Genomic DNA, 18,953 nt, shown 5'->3' with positions numbered 1-18,953 from the left:
GATTATGGCATAGCTGCCATGGACAAAAACAACAAAATAAAAAAAAATTGCAATGATTTTTTAACATATTTTAACAATTATTTGTCGTCGTCATTATTACAGTCCATAGAACACTGTAAAATATAGCCCATAATTTTCCCTCAAAGATATCTATGGGAGGATATATCATAATCGTCATGTTTGGCAGGCAGATTTTAGATCGCAATGTGGGATCAGAGGACGTTGCTGCCAACATTCCGGAAACTTGTATGTGAGCAGTGGCAATTCTGTATAATTAATGCAAAAAGTTTGAATTATATAAGACTGTTTCCCGGGAATCGAACTCGCTACTCTACCAATTATGAATGCAACGCGCGCATTATTAATATTTTGTTTCTATAGCTCATAAGATGAATTCAAACTATTTATGTAAGACCACAACGAGTTCCTACATTTATATTTGATTTATTATTAATAAAACAAGTTTTTCAGTAAAAATAAAATAAAATAAAATTATACGTTGAAGTCTGTTAAGACGTTCAATGTCGTCGTCCATATACGCCCAATGGAAGGCATAGAAGTCACCCAAAGATATGGGAGGATATACCATGATCGCCACGCTTAGTTGGTGGGTTGGCGATCGCAGTGTGGTATTATGGTACGCAGAGGGCGCTGCTGCACATCATATGAAAGTTTGTTTCTGAGTAATGGCAATCTTGGATTTGATCCGGATTGTATCCTGGGAAAGGAACCCGGTATATGGCTATCTATCCGCTACGAGTGCTGTTCAAAATCAATTTAAAATATCTTCTAGATTGAGAAATACATGTAAGAGGTTCCGATCGATTTATTATAGTAAGTACGATATATTATATATATGTGTATGTGTGTGTGTGTGTGTGTGTGTATATATGTTACACAGAGTGTTCGGTGGCAGAAAACGAATTTTAAATTTAAATTAAGAAAAAAATTTATTTTAGTTAAAACTATAAAGAATAATAATGCGGATTTTATTTTTTTTAATTATATGATCGTGTAGACTTTTGGAATATTCCCTTAGTATTTCGTGCCAATCGCAGCAGAAGTAACGGTGGGGTAGTACCAACCTTGCCAACGAAATTTTCTTTAAGCTGGTATGATGGTATATACATGAAAGCGACAGCGAATCCTCGTGTCTTTTTACTACTGGTACCATTCCATAACCAGTCAGAGAGAACAGTGAAATATTTCTCCATAGATATAATATTGTTACAAAGCACGAGTTACGTCTGTTGAATCTCAGGACCCTCTACACAATAAACACGGAACCCTAGGGTCAAGAAGTTTTGTAAACACGTAACCTTGAAGTCATTTATAGATTCTTGTGCACGGTTCTCGGAAATTCTTACCAGGTACTATCTCGTACTTACTAGAACCTTATCCGTAGTATAAATAACTGTACTCCCCATATAGACAGTTCAGTGTTCTTTTTCGAGTTATAAGATTAAGATCTACGATCAGTGATACAGAGTGACCATTTGGAAAGTTATTTGGACAGTGATTTCTTTAGCGATTTGGAAGCGTAATTTTGACTAAGCGAAAGTATACTTTATGTTAAAGTAGGGTGACCTTCTGATTTGTGAATAAAGGACTCCTTGTGAACCAGTGGTGTTTCATTTCGAGTCAGAACCCACAGTACGTAACAGTATATTGAACAGGCGTTGTCAATTTTAAGTTTTTTGGTTACTTACCTCTATATACGTAAGGTTGGCTTTCTTCTGAAGTCGTAGATCGACCTTGTGAAGTTCCAACAGCCAGATCGCAGGAACCACCAATCCCAGGTAGATGAAGACTGACGGACAGAACCTGGATCATAGATAAATACATCATCATATCATATTTTCAATCATCGGACTTCAATTGGTGGATATAGGATCTGCTACTGGAGAGATTTAAAATGAATGTTTAAAAAATGTTATTAAAAAAGGATATTATTGTATCCAAGAATACTATACTGATGTTAATGCGCGGAATTATATGTTGTCGATGCTTCAGGCAGCTAATTATTGACGCGCGCTCTTTACAAAACTATATTTGTAAAGAGCAACTGTTGAGTTTCTCGTCGGCTCTTAGCAGAACGGCCTTCCGAGACGATCATAGCTTCCTGTAGAAACAGCAATGCCGACATTTTATGTTGATTGACAATTAGTAAGTTTTAATAACAGCCTGTACGAATAAATAATATTTAGTTTGATTTAATTTTTGATTTTGATAGGAATCTCTTCAAATTCGACTGCATGAATATGGTCTACAATTTAGCGTTTTCAAGACCTTAAAGGAGTCGTTTGTCCACCTTGTGGGCGTCACTCCCACTCAAGAACCTTAAAGACCAAACCAAGAGGTTTTATTATAATTAAATTCGTACTCTACCTTTTATAGTTAAAAAGCTTTTTCGCTTCTGCAGCTATATTTGGACTGTTAGAAATACCTATAAGACATTAAATCCGTCATGAAACAAATTATAAGAAAACGTTTGTTATTGTAACTATTATTAATTCATATTCCGCCATAGAATCTAACGTGATTCCCCCGTGTACTATGAAATCCAAAACGTACGTCCTTACGTTCGTTATACATTGAAGCTGTCACTAGTCTTGAAACTAATGGTTTACATTAGCAGCCCGTAATGTCCGGATGTAATTAGAGTGTCGTTCAAGTCAGCGATTCTTTAGTACACGCCGCGCCTTTGCAAACAGAAGCACACGAATAACTTCGACGTGATATCTTTTCATCATATTATTTTCTCTTTAAGGCGATAGTTTGAAGGCATGACTGTCATATATTGTGACATAAGAAAGCATGAAAAATTTAGTTGCTCATGTAATAAGTTTTTTTTTTATGACCCCCGCTATTGGGAGCTTCTCGTACCCCTATTTATGGTGGTACAGGGACTTTATATGCAATTTATTTTTTTCACATAGTTTTTTATTTTCTTTCTCCTCTTTCGTACTTTATTGTCTCTTTCGGTCTATGTTTCATGCTACAGTTCTTCTATCTTTCTCTTTTGCTCTGTTCAATCTTTCATTCTTTCCTCTTTTGTTATTACATTTTTCATTTTTTTTTTATTGTACTTTTTTATTTTACATTATTATTACTTATCCCATAATTATTCTCTATCACAGTTTTATGTATCACTTTGGTTCTATTTTATCCTTTTTCTTTTTTCATGTAATAAGCTGGAAATATGAAAGTAATCTTTTTTTTGACAGGCCACTTACAGCTGCAATTGGTATTAGTAAATCCTGCTGGTTTGAGGTAGGAGGCCAAGGGTTTCTTTTTAATTCGTGGTGAAATCCTGCATGGATTACCCCTCCGCTGCGGGATCAATGAAATGATTATGCTGGACTCCTACCAGCTAAAACCCCACGGTCTTTTTGAACTCCTTTTGTTAAAACTACGGGAACGCTTTCAACGGCTTTACAACGGCGGTAACCTAGTTCCACGACTCCTTACTTGGAGAAACGTAAAGTGTGTTTAGTCTAACACCTTATTTAGCAAGCTCTAGGACCTCCCGGAGAAGCCTCGGCTGACGCTGGTACTTATTGTCACCAAGGCAGAAAACGTTAATATAGCTGTCATATATACACCTATCCCCCGATTTACACGGTAGATACGTTCCTGAGAAAAACGTGTAAATCGAAAATTAAAAATTTTCAAGCCAAAACCGTGTAAATCGAAAAGCTTGCAGAAAATGCATAATTTTGCTATTTAACAGTTGGGATTTTTTTCAATATTATAAGTTGTACACAGAAATAAAAATAAAATGCATTGACTAGTTAAAATATTTAATATATTACGGAAACACTGTTTTTTTTATTTATTTAATTACAATACATTAAACAGAAGAACAAAAAATAAAACCAAAGGTGTTTTATTATCCTTTATCACTGTCAGAAATTACTCTCATTCTTTTTTTCGGAATCGAAGGTTCTAATTCACTTTCATCACTCCAAGTTATTTGTGCCGATTCGATGTTAGAAGCAGAAATATTTACATTATGAGAGATGGTAATAAAATCGGTTATTAACAATTGCTCCGAATTTTTTTGTAAGATCTTTGTAAACTTCTTCATATTGAGCAAAGTCAGCACATAAGCTCGGGATGCCCCGTGAAATGTGTACACGGCATACGTGTTCAATCACAGAAGCATTTAGTAGAGAGCGATAAAAACCAAAAAAAAACCACTTATTTCAAAAACCGTGTAAAAGCGAAAACGTGTAAAACAAGTACCGTGTAAATCGGGGGATAGGTGTACAATATTCAGAAAAGGTTCAATAGGTTGGTATGACTAAAATCCATTAGAACGAGCATCCAAATTATAGTTTAGTAAACTGCAGATGTTTTATACTGCAGCTGGCTTGCAAGAAAATTGACAATGCCATTAATTTAAAACTTTCAAATATCGAAATTTATTACATACTAGAATGTACGTTGACGACTATAAAAGCCGATACTGGGAGCATTGTAAGTCAGTCTACATCCTGAAGAGAAGTGAACAACAATAAGACTCATAATAGTGAGAGCAGTAGAGAAAGAGCTGCTGCGAGTGGATTCGCTGCCAGATTCGTTTCCCCAACTCAAGAACATTAAAAGGCATATTTTTATTGAGTCTGCATTTCCCTATCCACAGCCCACGGTTGGGACAATATTATATCATAGTCAATAGTCTCAATGGCAATAACTCTGTATTTGGCACTAGTCGGTGTAACATAACTATACCTAACATACATTAAATTATCATATGCTATAAAGGAACAATAGCAACGAAGAATGTCCACCAAAAGGTAAAAAGAAGGCCTTCTTGAGGTTGACGGAAGACGCCCGGTGCCGGCCGCTTCCAAACTGTTTGGAAATCTATAGGAGAGTACTTGAATATCTAATGTATTCAGGCGTTATTTTGCGGAAATCCATCCTAAGTAAGAAAAGGACCAACATATAGAAATATATATAATAATAACACACTGTGTTTGGCATCAATCGGTGTAACATAACTCCTGAAGATGCCCCGTGGAGGTGTTAAACGCGTGTTGAATGATTTGACGGTGGCGGTTGTGTAATTCGCATTGATTGCCGCATACGCATTTATCAGCGAGCTGGCAGGCGGTGCACTTTGTTGCACGACTACCACTGCATGTGCGGAAGTGGCTAAATATTGGTCCTTTTTCTTATTTTAACTTCACTCTTCGATAACGCTCGTTTAGTATTCCCTCATATGGTCGCCCCATAGGAACCTAGACTTGATCAGTTTCTTCTTTCTGGATCTATTTTCAGATTACGCAGAAAAATGTCGCCATTTGCAGAAGCGCTATTTGTACGTTATCTTTTACTTCGTCGTTTCAACCCAGGTATGGGGCCTCTCTAAAAGACATCTATGGTGATATATAATTGCAACGCTTAACGGTCGGTTTGGCGTGAGCAGTGTAGTATTAAGGTATGCAGGAGATGCTGGTATCTTGGAAACTTATATCTGAGAAATGACAATCCTATATAATTAATGCATAAGGTGTGAATTAAAAGATAAAGAAAAATAGCTAATTTTCATACATTAATATTGTTAGTAAAAAAATCGCAGTTTTAAAAACCAATTTAGACTAAAAAAAACATAGATTTATAGAATTGAATACAGCAGAATCCTTCCTTCATACGCGTTTTCACAATTCGCGGATCTAATAAGTACATACATAATAATAAAAGGACTCCAGCATCCAACTTAATATCCTTTGTGAATGCCGGCAAATGGACACAAAAAAATTTATGATAAAATATTACATTCACAGCTCATTAAAGCAAAGACTTCAAGCATTGGAAACATGACATTTAATTTGAAAAATCTTAGCGAAGGTTTAAGAATAGCAAATAGGCTTTGCGATTTCTTTATGAACATCGACCCGTCTGCGGAACCAAGTCTTATGTTTAAGAGGCAAATTGCTAACGCGACTGCTGCGCGGCAGTCTGAATCGAAGGCTTTTAAAAACTGCCCAGCGAGAGAAACATTACAAAATACTTCAAACAATTGTTTAACACGTTCACTGCGGGCCCAATTTTGACGAACTTTCAGCTGGTGCGGCTGAGGTCGAATCAGCCTCAAGCTGAACTTCCTAGTAGTGCGGTTGAGGCCTTTTCTGCCTCATATTTCAATCATTTTTTTTACAATATTGAGTCAATGCTTCGCAGACATAAAGAAAGCTAGATTTGTCTTTGTCATATCTCATACGGTTGAGTGTAAACAGCCGCCGCACTAGAGAGAAAACACGAGTTTTACGCGCCGCACCAGTGCAAAGTCTACCATGAGGCTGAATCGACCTCAAGCCGCAGTGAACGTGTTAAGACTTTAGATAATTAATCAAAATGTTCAAAAACTTCAATTAAAATTATTTTTTTATCTAGTCATCTAGAAACGTATCTCCTATACTCCCATATAGATAAGCATTTCGTAATCGCGGCATATTTATAAAAAAAATCCCGAAAATAGAGGTTTTACTGTAGTTCATTTAACATTAAAATATTTTTTTTCTATTAAATAAAAAAAAAACAATCTAACACGTCGACGTTAGTTATTTGGCAGACGTTCCACTTGGCTGATCTTTCACAAAGAGACCCAAAGGTCAGATGGCGAGACAATTTCAAAGTTCATTGTCAGGTTCTATTGTCACGTTTCCACTACAGATACCATCGAAAGAGTTTAACTGAAAAAATATATAGACATACATATATGTATTATATTTAATCTAAATTATTATTACGTTTCGTAAATAAATAATATTTTTTAATATAATAATTTTAATTTACATCAAATATATATATTAGAAATGTGTAAAGTTAAAATTTCGACATAATACACTGTGATAGGATATATTTTTAAAATCTTTAAATATTAAATGTATTTTTAATTTGCTTTCAAATTATATATCATGCATATCTGAAAATCAATGGATTCACGGTAAGAAAAGGACCAATATTTAGCCACTTCCGCACATGCAATGGTAGTCGTGCAACAAAATACATCGCCCGCCAGCCCGCTGATAAATGCGTATGCGGCAAACAGAAACTTTATATATATATAAATAAATAAATAAAATAACAGTAAATTAAAATTTAGCGTCAATTTTCACTGACATTATACATGAAATAGAATATGCTATGTATGCTAATAATTTAATAAAAATAAATATTGTCCAAATAATATATGTCTTGTAGTGAAGTGTATAGAAAAATTATTTTAAAAGTTCAGATTTATATTTTTACAGATAATTTATTAAAATCTCAAATAATATAATCTGTTTATTTAATTATGTTGTTATAAACGTATATATGCGATCCCCATGCAAGTGTACTTTCCCGGTCACCCTAAAGAAGGTGCAACCACTTGCCAACTCCTTCCACTTCCGTGACGAAAGTCCTAAACCCGTTTCGTAACCTCTTCCTTCTCCCCTGCCTCTGACTCCGACAAGCCTTCCACCCGTATCTTCACCGGTTCAGAGAGAGCAGCTAAAATATTCGCAACCCTAAACCGGGTGACTTCCTCCTGCTGAGGAGCTCAAAGTCCTAGCACAACCTCACAAATATAAACCTGGATGGGGTATCTATATTAGCAGCAAAGAGTCTTCAGGCAGCAAAGGCTTGCTGCTGTTAAGCTGAATTCAAATAAATTCTCCTCTTCATTCCTACTCCTCCTAATTCGGGCCCCCGTTGGGCACGTGTGCTTTACTAAACTACACACCTACACGGGTATAGTCTCTCTTCGACGAAGCTGCACAAAGTCAAAATGGTTAGCACTGGAATAACACGCGTATCACATATAAAAGCGCACTTTAAGCGAAGGTAGCTATAATATTTATAGCGTATGCTATATTAACACGTTCACTGCGGGCCCAATTTTGAAGAACTTTCAGCTGGTGCGGCTGAGGTCGAATCAGCCTCAAGCTGAACTTCCTAGTAGTGCGGTTGAGGCCTTTTCTGCCTCATGTTCATCAATATTTTTTTACAATATTGAGTCAATGCTTCGCAGACATTGTAACGTTGCAAGTTAACGTCCCATAAATCTTAGTTAAAATTTTAACCAAAAAAATATAATCACGAGAAACGTCTCATAAATCGCAATACAGCAAAAAATTGTTCAACCCTTAGCGGGTAACGGTGCATCTCAAGTGGCGTGGGGTCGTGGGAGCGTGCTATTGGTTTAACGGATCTTTGTTTTTATAACAAAAATTCCTATGCGCCCGCGCACCAGCGACAGCAGTTCACATTTGCCAGGCAGAAGGATCCAGGCCTCGGTCGCGTTCACTAGCTAGGTGTCGTCTCACGCACCGACGCACACTCTTTGTGTCGGTTGCGTTCACCAGCTATGTGTCTTCATACGCGCCGGGGCCAATTAGAATTTACGTTATAAATTCACGCCTTGGTCCTATTCATTCTTCGGGCATCATTTAGTTCACGCCACAACCTTTACATCGTCTCGCACCCCAAGGGGTGCGAGTTTTAGACTGCAAGTTTTACATTGCAAGTTTTATACTGCAAGTTTCATACTACGAGTTTTACACTGTTGAAATTATATCAACTTTCACCGGAACCATCACATCCTGCAACCTACCGGCGCTCCCTGCTCTCGACTTGCTGCCGCCTGACCAGTCCTGGGAGATCTTGCAGCTGCCTACCACCACCATCAGGGGAGTACCGAACTGCGGTGCAAAATTAGACCAGGCCTTCTGCCCACTACCCTTAGATAATTAAACACATATATATTTTTCTTTGTGTGCTTTTTTTTGTCGCCACCTACTACTACCCTTTTATTAAATAAATATATATTTTTCTTTTTTTTTAACGGCACACTGGCGCCCTTAACGCGGTATTAAAAGGTCTGATTTTGCATTGTAGTGTAGTTATGTGATTGTTTTTTTTATTTAATTAATTTTGTAAAACGTTATTTTGCCTTTTCTACTGCCAGCAACTGAAGTGTACATCCTTCACTTAAAAAAGTTTTTGTTTAGTTTAACATACATTTTGTTCTTATGTTGTAACTTTTTTTGCTTCTGCTATTTTTTCATAGGACCGTACACATTAGTTGCAGTTATACGCATCATTTTCATAATTTTTTGTGTTATTTTTTTTAATTCTTATACTAGCAACCATAACGTTCGTTAGTGAATTTGTAACAGAACGGAGTAGATTGAGTAGAATACTTGTTCAACACCTTCCTTATTGTGGTGCATTTAATTTTTTCTTCTTTCTCTCTTTACCAATTTATAAAAGTAGGTTAAACATGGCGCTATTGTTAACAATTTACGTAAACAAATTGCTACACTGGGTCCTCTTTTTCATTCTGAGGATGTTTTATACTAATAGAGTCAATCAAATTTCGGACGATTCCGATATTGCAGAAGACGTGCTTGTTAAGACATACGTTATTCTTGATTCTTTATGTAAAATGTATAATTAAAAATAATTCTCTCTTAGTGTATGTATTAGAAGACATGGCCGATAAAAATGTTGGAACATGGCACATAAAGGATTTAAAAATAATAGGTTTGAATGAATAACAAACATAATGCGACATAACATAAAATAAAGCATTACCATTAACCGCGTAATATTTCGTTTGGGTTATTAGAATGAATCTATAACCTTCATAATTGTTTGGTCGCGTTAGTAATCCTTATAATGATTACTATTGCTAGTTTGTTTGCGAGAAGTATGAAAGAATGAGTTTAAAAGGATAAAAATGAAATTGTTATCAATAAGTTCGGATTTTATTTCCTTTAAATGAAATAAAATCCTTCGGTGACGCGCGGGGTAATGTAACGTTGCAAGTTAACGTCCCATAAATCTTAGTTAAAATTTTAACCAAAAAAATATAATCACGAGAAACGTCTCATAAATCGCAATACAGCAAAAAATTGTTCAACCCTTAGCGGGTAACGGTGCATCTCAAGTGGCGTGGGGTCGTGGGAGCGTGCTATTGGTTTAACGGATCTTTGTTTTTATAACAAAAATTCCTATGCGCCCGCGCACCAGCGACAGCAGTTCACATTTGCCAGGCAGAAGGATCCAGGCCTCGGTCGCGTTCACTAGCTAGGTGTCGTCTCACGCACCGACGCACACTCTTTGTGTCGGTTGCGTTCACCAGCTATGTGTCTTCATACGCGCCGGGGCCAATTAGAATTTACGTTATAAATTCACGCCTTGGTCCTATTCATTCTTCGGGCATCATTTAGTTCACGCCACAACCTTTACATCGTCTCGCACCCCAAGGGGTGCGAGTTTTAGACTGCAAGTTTTACATTGCAAGTTTTATACTGCAAGTTTCATACTACGAGTTTTACACTGTTGAAATTATATCAACTTTCACCGGAACCATCACATCCTGCAACCTACCGGCGCTCCCTGCTCTCAACTAGCTGCCGCCTGACCAGTCCTGGAAGATCGTGCGGCTGGCTACCACCACCATCAGGGGAGTACCGAGCTGCGGTGTAAAATTAGACCAGGCCTTCTGCCCACTACCCTTAGATAATTAAACACATATATATTTTTCTTTGTGTGCCTTTTTGTCGCCAACAACCACTACCCATTTTCATTAAACATATATATTCTTCTCCTGTTACCCTTTCATTTTTAATTATTTTTCTTTATAACGGTACAACATAAGGAAAGCTATATTTGTCTTTGTCATACCTCATACGGTTGAGTGTAAACAGCCGCCGCACTAGAGAGAATACACGAGTTTTAGGCGCCGCACCAGTGCAAAGTTTACCATGAGGCTGAATCGACCTCAAGCCGCAGTGAACGTGTTAAAAGCTATTCGTTAAATCGTCAAAATATTTTTTTTACTAAACTGCCTCAAAGCACTTTTAATATTACAACATCTATCTCAATCATTTCGTCGTTATTTCTGCCTATATACGACTACTTTAAGGTCTATGCCTCCCCCAAAGATATATATGTGGGATATACCATAATCGCCACGCTGGGCAGGCGGGTTGGCGATCGCAGTGTGGTATTATGGTACTACAACACTGAACTTTGAAAGAAGAACAAAAACTGCTAGTGACGGAACGCAAAATCATGCGGAAGATCTTGGGACCAGCGGAAGATGTTGGGACCAGCGAGAAATCAAGACGGATCTTGGAGGCTCCGAAAGAATGCCTAAATTGAGACTTTAGTAGCACAGCCAAATATCATTGGTGAATATAAAGCTCAACGAATCCGCTGGCTTGGTCACTTGGAGCGAATGGGATCGGATCGGAGCGTGAAGGTAGCGTACCTGGAAAAACCGAGGGGTCGTAGACCAGTGGTACAGTGGACCCAGGTATCGCTGGATCGATCGCGTTGAGGCAGACTTGCGCAAATTGAATGTCAACCAATGACAGACGATGGCGCAAGATAGAGGAAAGTGGAAGTCTCTCGCTTCGGAGGCCAAGACCCACTTTGGGTCACTGAGCCAGCGGAGTAAGTAAGTAAGAAGACACTGACCATCATCTGAAAACTTGTGGGCAATGCCAATCCTATATAATTAATGCACAGATTGAATTATATAAAATTGTGTTCCGGGAATTGAACCCGTGACCTAAGGTCTCAAATTTCAGACCTCTACTGCAGAGCTACCACTGCTCCAAAAATACGTTTTTTAATGTTGCATATAAGTAATCATATAACAAGAGGATAAGAATATAGACAGGAAGACATTTGTTCAAATAATAATTAAAAAGATATATACGTGAAGAATATACATATACCATTTGTAGTTTAAGTTTAGTTTAGTTTAAATATGTAAAATATAAAAGTTACTTTTGTTAGTTATTAAATATTAAAATAGATTAATCAATCGAAAATAGGATTTATTTATATATTTATTTATTTAATCACGATATATATGTACGAAATAATATTTTTCTCTTCTTCTTCTTCCTTCCCTTTTCCCTTTATTTGGGGTCGGGTCTCCTTATCAATTTGGCGCAAAGGCCACTCTATCCTGGGTTGTCTCTGCATCAGGTTCAAGAGTTTCCACTTCCTTTCCGATATTAGAACACCACGTAGCTTTTGGACGCCCTCTTCCTCTTGGGAATTCTGGGAGGCTTAAGGCAGTTTTTTTACCACGTGGTCATCTGGTTTTCGTTGAACCTGGCCATACCATCGCAATCTATTTTCCGGTAATTTGCTTGGGATCGGAGCTACCTTAAACGAACCTCTGATATATTCGTTCCGTATTCTGTCTATTCTAGTGACGCCACCCGACCATCTAAGCATCTTCATCTCATTGACATCAAGTGTTTGCTCGTGTCTGTGACTTACAGTCCAGCATTCCGAGCCGTAGAGCATAGCTGGTCTGACAACGGCTTTGTAGACTTTACCCTTGGTCTTAATGGGCATACGGTTATCACATAGAACGCCTGACACTTTCCTCCACTTCATCCATACAGCTCGTACCCTGGTCTTGACATCAGCGGTTGAGTCTGCATCGATACTTAAGGTCGACCCTAGGTACCTGAACTCAGTGACGGATAATAGTACGAAATAATATTTTTAAGATTGTAAAATATATTATTTTAGATATTAGGTGCTTGGTTTTATATGCAAAAAGCTCTATGGCTTGTACACTTAACCAACCTATTTAAAGTGATCACTGTGAAAATCATTTTTTTTTTTTTTGGAATTCAATTGGCCAAAAACTTTTGGCTGTATAGTCTGCAAGGACAGATAATAAATAATAATTAATTTTAATATTTAGTAATTTAAAATGCTTTTATTTACAATATTATTATTACGTTATTTATTATTTCTAGAACCATTGATATATGGAAAGCGTGTACTATAAATTGTCAGCAATATATTAGTGGAATCGGAAAGTAATGTCGATTTACACTTTACAACTTCGGAAAGCGTTACCGCTGGTAGAAAAAGTATAAGAAGAAACTACATCAACGCTTCTATTTGGTACGATCGGGACCTTTCGTTCGTTGGTTGCACGAATCTATGAACATTTTCATAATATATATCTTATGTCTATGTATACAATACATCTATAGATACATCTTATGTCTATCATGTTATGGAGGAGATTTTCTACAATTCAATAATTTTCTTACATCTATTTATATATTAGGTGGACCGGAAAGTAACGTCGCTTTCTTAAGTTAAATTCACACGACTACATTTTTCACAAGTTTTTATTTTTAATCAACAATATATTCACCTTCGTTATCAACAACCTTTTCACGTCTAGTATACAAATCAATGCCGGAGCGGTAACAAATCGGTTTTTCTGCTAAATATATCGACAGAGACGACATTACTTTTCGGTTCCTCTAATATTTACTCTCTGTAACTTTTAACACCTCTTTAAAAGTTTATATTTAGTGCTTCATGTATCTCCTTTCGTAATAAATAATGCCGCATTTGATATGTTTCTTAAGGTATATACACCCCTTTTAAGCCAATAACCAACAAATCTGTATATTTTTTTAATAGCTCTCATGGGAAAGCTAGTTTATCATGGTATCACCTAATATTCGTCCAGGGCAAGGAGTAGGATTCCCTAAAAGATCGCTATGATTATTGGGATCTTAATTACATCGTCAGGCCACCTAGGGGGGAGGGGAAGGGAGGCTACCCCTGCTGCATCTACCGTCTCGTGGTCGCCGCTCTAGAACCTTCCGTTCGTCAGTTGCGTACTGCAACAGCAGATGAGCAATTCGAGCTAGGTGACCTTGGTTGTTCTATGAACCTCATATCTGATTCGATTTCGAAGAGAAACTCCGAGCATTACCCTCTCCATTCTCCACCCTTAAAGCTTCTTATAAAGCCCACGTCACCTACTCTTCATCACTGGCAACACTGGTCTAAAATTAATGTCTTACATTTATATTAAATTTAAGAAGGATTGTACTCGCTCACCATTTCCATTCCTGATTATCTTTAATCGTGAGGGTGAAGACGCCTTCGAAGATCAGGAGCAGAATCGGCGATGCCAGGTACCAATACACGATGCTGTCCTTGAAGACGGTCACCTGCCAGATGGCGATGATGCCATGACAGGCAAACACAAGTCGTGTGATGACAGCTTTTATTGTCGCGAGCACTTTCCCTACGTTCGCCATTTTGTTTAGTTTTTACCTCACCACTGAATCCAGCCCTGTTCTAACGTATTTCCGTTAAAAACTTTCAAATTAAACTGTTTTATACATTTTAAAATACTAAATTTATTTTTAAATTGAATTACTATTTTTTAATATATGTTTTATTTTAAGTTTAAAACATTATTAAAGATATTTAAAGTTTAAAAACGTACAAAATATATGCATATTTTTTGATGACACTAAGTTTAAATATAAAACAAATAAGGAATACATTAATTTTAAATTTGTTTTTTTAATCTTAAATTTAAGTGCGAAAAAATATATCAAACTATGATAGAACAGATAAAAAAATAAACGTCCTGAACGTCATGAACTTTTAAAATTAGAACTTAATTTTTTTTTGTACAAGCAAAGATAAGTTTTTAATTTGTTTTAAACTAATTTCTTTTTATATTCCCGAAACATGTTACATTAATAATATCGAATGTAAATATTTACACCAACACACAGCTGTTTTTGTTCCAAAATTAAATAATTTCGTTTGAAAAAATCAAGTCAACAGCAAGACGGGACTCGTGTATGACTGCAAGGGATATGAGAGAACACCTGAAATTGAGCTAATTCTATCACCTGTCACCCAACTGTACCGCAATGTAACACATCCATTGCGGTTTACCAACAGCAGACGAAACTAAAACACGTACAAAAACGGAAATGTAACATAAATTGACAGATAAAATGTGTCTCTGGTAACAAATGCGCGCGCATTATACGCGCAAGCCAATCGGGGATAGTTCAGAAAGCAAAAGGGCTTGGGGATCATGACAATGTTACGTTTTCACCTCAATAAAAAGTAAAAAGCCGTATCTTAATGGAATAAGGTCTGATTTAGAATAGAGGTGAGATTTTAGAATGCATTTAGTTTAGGTTATCGATAGGCAATTCAGGGAGGGCAGCGTCAGGGCAGGGCCGAAGACTTCGTTGGCCATTTTACACAATTACGGGAACGACTGACTCATCGTTACGTTAGGGCCGTTACACACTAGCGTGGTGCGATTTAACGAATAGCTTTTTTTATAGCGTAAGCTATAAATATTATCGTTGACTTCGCTCAAAAAACAATTGGACGGGCATAAAAAGTCCATCCATAATAAAATATTATGCACTTTTCAGAATCGCAGAAATATACGGCTATTGGAGCCGAAAGTCTTTAATTCACTTATAATGTAACGTTGCAAGTTAACGTCCCATAAATCTTAGTTAAAATTTTAACCAAAAAAATATTATCACGAGAAACGTCTCATAAATCGCAATACAGCAAAAAATTGTTCAACCCTTAGCGGGTAACGGTACGTCTCAAGTGGCGTGGGGTCGTGGGAGCATGCTATTGGTTTAACGGATCTTTGTTTTTATAACAAAAATTCCAATGCGCCCGCGCACCAGCACGCAGAGTTCACAGTGCTCGGCAGAAGGATCCAGGCCTCGGTCGCGTTCACTAGCTAGGTGTCGTCTCACGCACCGACGCACACTCTTTGTGTCGGTTGCGTTCACCAGCTATGTGTCTTCATACGCGCCGGGGCCAATTAGAATTTACGTTATAAATTCACGCCTTGGTCCTATTCATTCTCTGGGCATCATTTAGTTCACGCCACAACCTTTACATCGTCTCGCACCCCAAGGGGTGCGAGTTTTAGGCTTCAAGTTTTATGCTGCGACTTTTATGCTGCAAGTTTTATGCTGCGAATTTTAGACTGCAAGGTTTACACTGCGACTTTTATGCTGCAAGTTTTATGCTGCAAGTTTTACGCTTCGAGTTTTACACTGTTGAAATTATATCACCGTGCACCGAAACCGACACATACTGCAACCTACCGGCGCTCCCTGCTCTCGACTTGCAGCCGCCTGACCAGTCCTGGGAGGACGTGCAGCTGCCTACCACCACCATCAGGGGAGTACCGAACTGCGGTGCAAAATTAGACCAGGCCTTCTGCCCACTACCCTTAGTTAAATAATTAAATACATACATATTTTTCTTTGTGTGCTTTTTTGTCGCCATCTACCACAACCCTTTTATTAAATAAATATTTTTTTCTCCTTATTAAGTACGGCACACTGGCGCCCTTAACGTGGTATTAAAAGGTCTGATTTTGCATTGTAGTGTAGTTATGTGATTGTTTTTTTATTTAATTAATTTTGTAAAACGTTATTTTTGCCTTTTCTACTGCCAGCAACTGAAGTGTACATCCTTCACTTAAAAAAGTTTTTGTTTAGTTTAACATAAATTTTGTTCTTATGTTGTAACTTTTTTTGCTTCTGCTATTTTTTCATAGGACCGTACACATTAGTTGCAGTTATACGCATCATTTTCATATTTTTTTGTGTTATTTTTTTTAATTCTTATACTAGCAACCATAACGTTCGTTAGTGAATTTGTAACAGAACGGAGTAGATTGAGTAGAATACTTGTTCAACACCTTCCTTATTGTGGTGCATTTAATTTTTTCTTCTTTCTCTCATTACCAATTTATAAAAATAGATTAAACATGGCGCTATTGTTAACAACTTACGTAAACAAATCGCTACACTGGGTCCTCTTTTTCCTTCTGAGGATGTTTTATACTAATAGAGTTAATCAAATTTCGGACGATTCCGATAGCGTAGAAGACATGCTTGTTAAGACATACGTTATTCTTGATTCTTTATATAAAATGTATAATTAAAAATAATTCTCTCTTAGTGTATGTATTAGAAGACATGGCCGGTAAAAATGTTGGAACATGGCACATAAAGGATTTAAAAATAATAGGTTTGAATAAATAATAAACATAATGCGACACAACATGAACTGAAGCATTACCATTAACCGCGTAATATTTCGTTTGGGTTATTAGAATGAATCTATAACCTTCATAATTGTTTGGTCGCGTTAGTAATCCTTATAATGATTACTATTGCTAGTTTGTTTGCGAGAAGTATGAAAGAATGAGTTTAAAAGGATAAAAATGAAATTGTTATCAATAAGTTCGGATTTTATTTCCTTTAAATGAAATAAAATCCTTCGGTGACGCGCGGGGTAATGTAACGTTGCAAGTTAACGTCCCATAAATCTTAGTTAAAATTTTAACCAAAAAAATATTATCACGAGAAACGTCTCATAAATCGCAATACAGCAAAAAATTGTTCAACCCTTAGCGGGTAACGGTACGTCTCAAGTGGCGTGGGGTCGTGGGAGCATGCTATTGGTTTAACGGATCTTTGTTTTTATAACAAAAATTCCAATGCGCCCGCGCACCAGCACGCAGAGTTCACAGTGCTCGGCAGAAGGATCCAGGCCTCGGTCGCGTTCACTAGCTAGGTGTCGTCTCACGCACCGACGCACACTCTTTGTGTCGGTTGCGTTCACCAGCTATGTGTCTTCATACGCGCCGGGGCCAATTAGAATTTACGTTATAAATTCACGCCTTGGTCCTATTCATTCTCTGGGCATCATTTAGTTCACGCCACAACCTTTACATCGTCTCGCACCCCAAGGGGTGCGAGTTTTAGGCTTCAAGTTTTATGCTGCGACTTTTATGCTGCAAGTTTTATGCTGCGAATTTTAGACTGCAAGGTTTACACTGCGACTTTTATGCTGCAAGTTTTATGCTGCAAGTTTTACGCTTCGAGTTTTACACTGTTGAAATTATATCACCGTGCACCGAAACCGACACATACTGCAACCTACCGGCGCTCCCTGCTCTCGACTTGCAGCCGCCTGACCAGTCCTGGGAGGTCGTGCGACTGCCTACCACCACCATCAGGGGAGTACCGAGCTGCGGTGTAAAATTAGACCAGGCCTTCTGCCTACTACCCGTTTATAATTAAATATACATATTTTCCCCTTTAAAACGGCACAATAATAAACGGAACCTTATTTTTAAATAAAAAAAACTGCAAAACATTACTGGACTACCATTTACAAAATTCAAAACGCACATTAAAAATAAATTGACGGAAAAGGCTTATTATTCAATAAACGAATATTTAAATGACAAAAATCCTTGGCTATATCTGATGAAGTGTATATCTATGAATTTGTATTAAACTACATTAAAAGATTATTTTGGAGTTTATTTCAGCTTCTTCTCCACAACTATAACACCTTGCATAGAATAAAGTCAAAAATAAAATAGATTATTGTTGTGTTAAAAGTTCCAATATTGGATAAACGATAATTTATCTTCCTTTTTATGGCTGCAACCACGAGAAGGTAAATACGTAGGGGGAAGGCCCCCATAAGTGGACTAATGACATGACTCCAGCCGTGGGAAGTCACTGTACGTGGGCAGCCTTGCAGTGGGCATCTATCGACTGACATTATGAAGTTAAAAATAGTCACAATTTTTGACATATAGCACAAGAAACCGCCCAGGTATACTTTTGTGCTGAGAAAGAAGAGAATAAAAACATGAAATAAAATTAAAAATCAAATTGAACAATAGCCTTTAATAAAAGAGAACTAGTCTCTGTTTGTAATGCCATTAAAAGAATAAGTTTATCCAAATCATTTTGTCGTTAGAAAAGAGAAATAAGGAAATCCTTAGACGAGTCCCATTACCACCACAGCCCAGTGGATTGACAAGTTGATGTAACAATAGGCAGTCCACATAGCACGCAGAACAGAAGACCGAAGGAGTCTTGAGGGTCTAGAGTGAAAAGCACAAACAAGCACAGCGCAGTACTTCCATTCACAAGGTGCTGGATAAAGGCCGCTTCCGAACCGATTTTTTTGTAAATCTATAGAACCTTATGTCTAACAGTGAACATCTTCTTGCAGAAATTATGACGCTTGTAATGATGAATCAACTTATTCTTTTTACGTCCACC

The 18,953-nt window shown here is 37.2% G+C and overlaps 1 protein-coding gene across 1 annotated transcript in view; it reads right to left on the bottom strand.

The window, feature by feature from the left end:
* Window positions 1-14,108, bottom strand: part of LOC137927245 (transmembrane protein 26-like) — a 29,861-nt gene extending 15,753 nt beyond the window's left edge. The window contains exons 1-2 of the mRNA XM_068771024.1: window positions 13,906-14,108; window positions 1,710-1,824 (exon numbers count right to left, since the gene is read on the bottom strand). Of these exons, the coding sequence (XP_068627125.1) occupies window positions 1,710-1,824; window positions 13,906-14,108 (318 nt within the window). The remainder of the gene's footprint in view (window positions 1-1,709; window positions 1,825-13,905) is intronic.
* Between the last annotated feature and the right edge of the window lie 4,845 nt (window positions 14,109-18,953).

This window comes from Battus philenor, unplaced genomic scaffold (assembly GCF_028537555.1).
Source record: "Battus philenor isolate CCGP_79_NKW_IND1 unplaced genomic scaffold, ilBatPhil1.0.hap1 SCAF_30, whole genome shotgun sequence".
Lineage (NCBI taxonomy): Eukaryota > Metazoa > Arthropoda > Insecta > Lepidoptera > Papilionidae > Battus > Battus philenor.
The sequence above is the reverse complement of the archived record's forward strand: the minus strand, read 5'-3'. Positions and strand labels throughout refer to the sequence as shown.